The sequence below is a fragment of the Boleophthalmus pectinirostris genome, unplaced genomic scaffold (assembly GCF_026225935.1).
Source record: "Boleophthalmus pectinirostris isolate CB_2022bp ecotype Guang Dong unplaced genomic scaffold, ASM2622593v1 HiC_scaffold_21, whole genome shotgun sequence".
NCBI lineage: Eukaryota > Metazoa > Chordata > Actinopteri > Gobiiformes > Gobiidae > Boleophthalmus > Boleophthalmus pectinirostris.
In genome coordinates this window covers 2,533,258-2,535,757 of record NW_026571175.1, presented here as the reverse complement: position 1 = coordinate 2,535,757, position 2,500 = coordinate 2,533,258, and the positions used below count along the sequence as shown (strand labels likewise).

General features: G+C 40.2%; 1 protein-coding gene across 1 annotated transcript in view; it reads right to left on the bottom strand.

Moving 5' to 3' along the window:
* myo1g (myosin IG) overlaps nt 1-2,500 on the bottom strand; it is a 93,325-nt gene that overhangs the window by 42,736 nt on the left and 48,089 nt on the right. The window contains exons 19-20 of the mRNA XM_055156939.1: nt 1,981-2,083; nt 954-1,069 (exon numbers count right to left, since the gene is read on the bottom strand). Coding sequence (XP_055012914.1) covers nt 954-1,069; nt 1,981-2,083 — 219 coding nt within the window. The remainder of the gene's footprint in view (nt 1-953; nt 1,070-1,980; nt 2,084-2,500) is intronic.

Genomic DNA, 2,500 nt, shown 5'->3' with positions numbered 1-2,500 from the left:
AGAGAGACCAGTTTGAACCAGTTTTGTACATAATTTCATCTTAAATTAACTCAAATAAAGTGTCAAAATAAACCACATCTGTGTGTTGTTTAGCTCAATCAGGATAACCATACGAAGTGTTATCTGTTTACTCTCAAAACATTAATATAACTCTTGATTTCAGGTTAAACTTTGGTCTAGTGTTACTTAATTAACATTTCCAAAAATATTAAATTAACTCTAGAGCAGAGTGGACTCATATAAACCCTGAGAAAACGTTCAAATCAGGGGAGTCAATTTTAACACTTCACTTTTTGCTGTGTAACTGTTTTGTAACTACGAATCATGTTATACACTGGACCAAAACGTAAACTGAATGTACACAGACATTATTATTTGACAGATTAAAATGTAAGAAAACATTTTGTTGAAATTGTGTTTAAAATATCAGAAAATGTATTTCTTGTGTAAATTGTGTCATCAGTGTGATGTCATCAGGATGAACTCTCTAAAATAGAACTCTCTACTTCCTGTCATTTTCAACAAAATTTTCAACTTTTCTTCATAAACAGTTTCTTGATTTATGTAAAACTATAATTTACATTTACCACCCCACCGAATAAAGTCCAATTTAAACATTCATCAAAAACTTGAAGTCACTTAAATTCTAAACTTACAGGAAACAGGAAAAGCCTCTATTTCTGTCTGACCTGCCCTGGAGGAGAGAAGGAGAAGAGGAAGAGAGAGAGAGAGGAGGAAGAGAGATGAAGACGAGGAAAAGGGAGAGGAGGAAGAGAGAGAGAGGAGGAGGAGGAGAGGACACAGAGGGACAGGGTGACCCACAAACAGACGTGGACCTGCTCTGGACATGTTTCTACTCAACAAACCTGAACGTTTCCTCTAAAACATTTACATAACTTCACTGAGACTGAAAAAGAGGATAAATGGCTCATGTTCCAGCTGCAGTGACTGACCGTGTCCAGTGGCGCCCTCTTGAGGATCTTGAACTGTCTCTTTGGCTCCAGTTTGTAGATGTATTTGTCAGTGAGCAGCAGAGCGCGGTCTGAGCTCTTACTGAAGCGATTCACCTAAACGACAAACACTTTTAAAACCAGTTCATTTGTACAACTACATAAGAAGGTTTGTGTTTCCATTTTAAACCCAGGCGCGTTGAGGTCTGGTACCTTCTCCCTGTAGTTTCACAAAACACATCACAGATACATTTGGGGAATATTTTGAAATTTTAAAATGATAATTAATCAGATTTTCGGAAGACAAAAAGTCTGTGTAAATTGTCATGGTAAAAGGTTGGCTGTACTGTTGCTGTATCATTGGGGTTTAATAAATAAAAATGGTTTAAGCAAAGTAGGACTTGTTTTACTCCTGGTTTAGTCTTGGTTTAGTCCTGGTTCAGTCCTGGTCTAGTCCTGGTTGAGTCCTGGTTTATCCCTGGTTTAGTCTTGGTTTAGTCCTGGTTCAGTCCTGGTTTAGTCCTGGTTCAGTCCTGGTCTAGTCCTGGTTGAGTCCTGGTTTAGTCCATCTTCAGTCCTAGTTTAGTCCTGGGTCAGTCATGGTTCAGTCCATCTTTAGTCCTGGCTCTTTCCTGGTCTAGTCCTGGTTTAGCTCTGGTTTAGCCCTAGTTCAGTCCTGGATTAGTCCTGGTTTAGTCCTGCTTTATCCCTGGTTTAGTCCTGGTTTAGTCCTGGTTCCATCCTGGTTCCTTTCCTAGTTCAGTCCTGGTTCAGTCCAGCTTTAGTCCTGGTTTAGTCCTGGTTTAGTCCTGGTTCAGTCCTGGTTTAGTCCTGGTTTCAGTCCTGGTTCAGTCCTGGTTTCCTGGTGTTAGTCCTGGTTTTAGTCCTGGTTTAGTCCTGGTTAGTCCTGGTTAGTCCTGGTTAGTCCTGGTTTAGTCCTGGTTTAGTCCTGGTTCCTGGTTAGTCCTGGTTAGTCCTGGTTAGTCCTGGTTAGTCCTGGTTAAGTCCTGGTTTAGTTTCCTGGTTTAGTCCTGGTTAAGTCCAGAGAACAGGACTTGGCTGAACTCGTCTTTGTTCTTGAGTTCTTTGTAAAACTGGACAAAACTGGAGCAGGTCTGAGGACTGTCTTTACTCTGCAGGACACAAAAACAAAACACAAACCACATCAACATCAGTACTGCACACTTTTTTTTTCCCCTAAAATTTTACATTTTACAAGAATTTACACGATTTTACAGTAATTCAGTCCATTTCTGAATATTCAAAATCCCATAGTGCCTGTATTTTTTAAACGTGCATTTTGTAACTTTTCTGGTGGAGGGTCCTTCATCAATCTGGATCGGAACTAAACCAGGTCTAGAACAGGACTAAACCAGGTCTAGAACAGGACTAAACCAGGACTAAACCAGGTCTAGAACAGGACTAAACCAGGACTAAACCGGTCTAGAACAGGACCCTGGTCTTATTTTAGATAAGAGTTCCAGATCTTTCCAAAGTTCCCTCAGTAGAAAGTAGGTGCTCTGTTTTAGAGGAAAAGTTGCAGCCTCCTT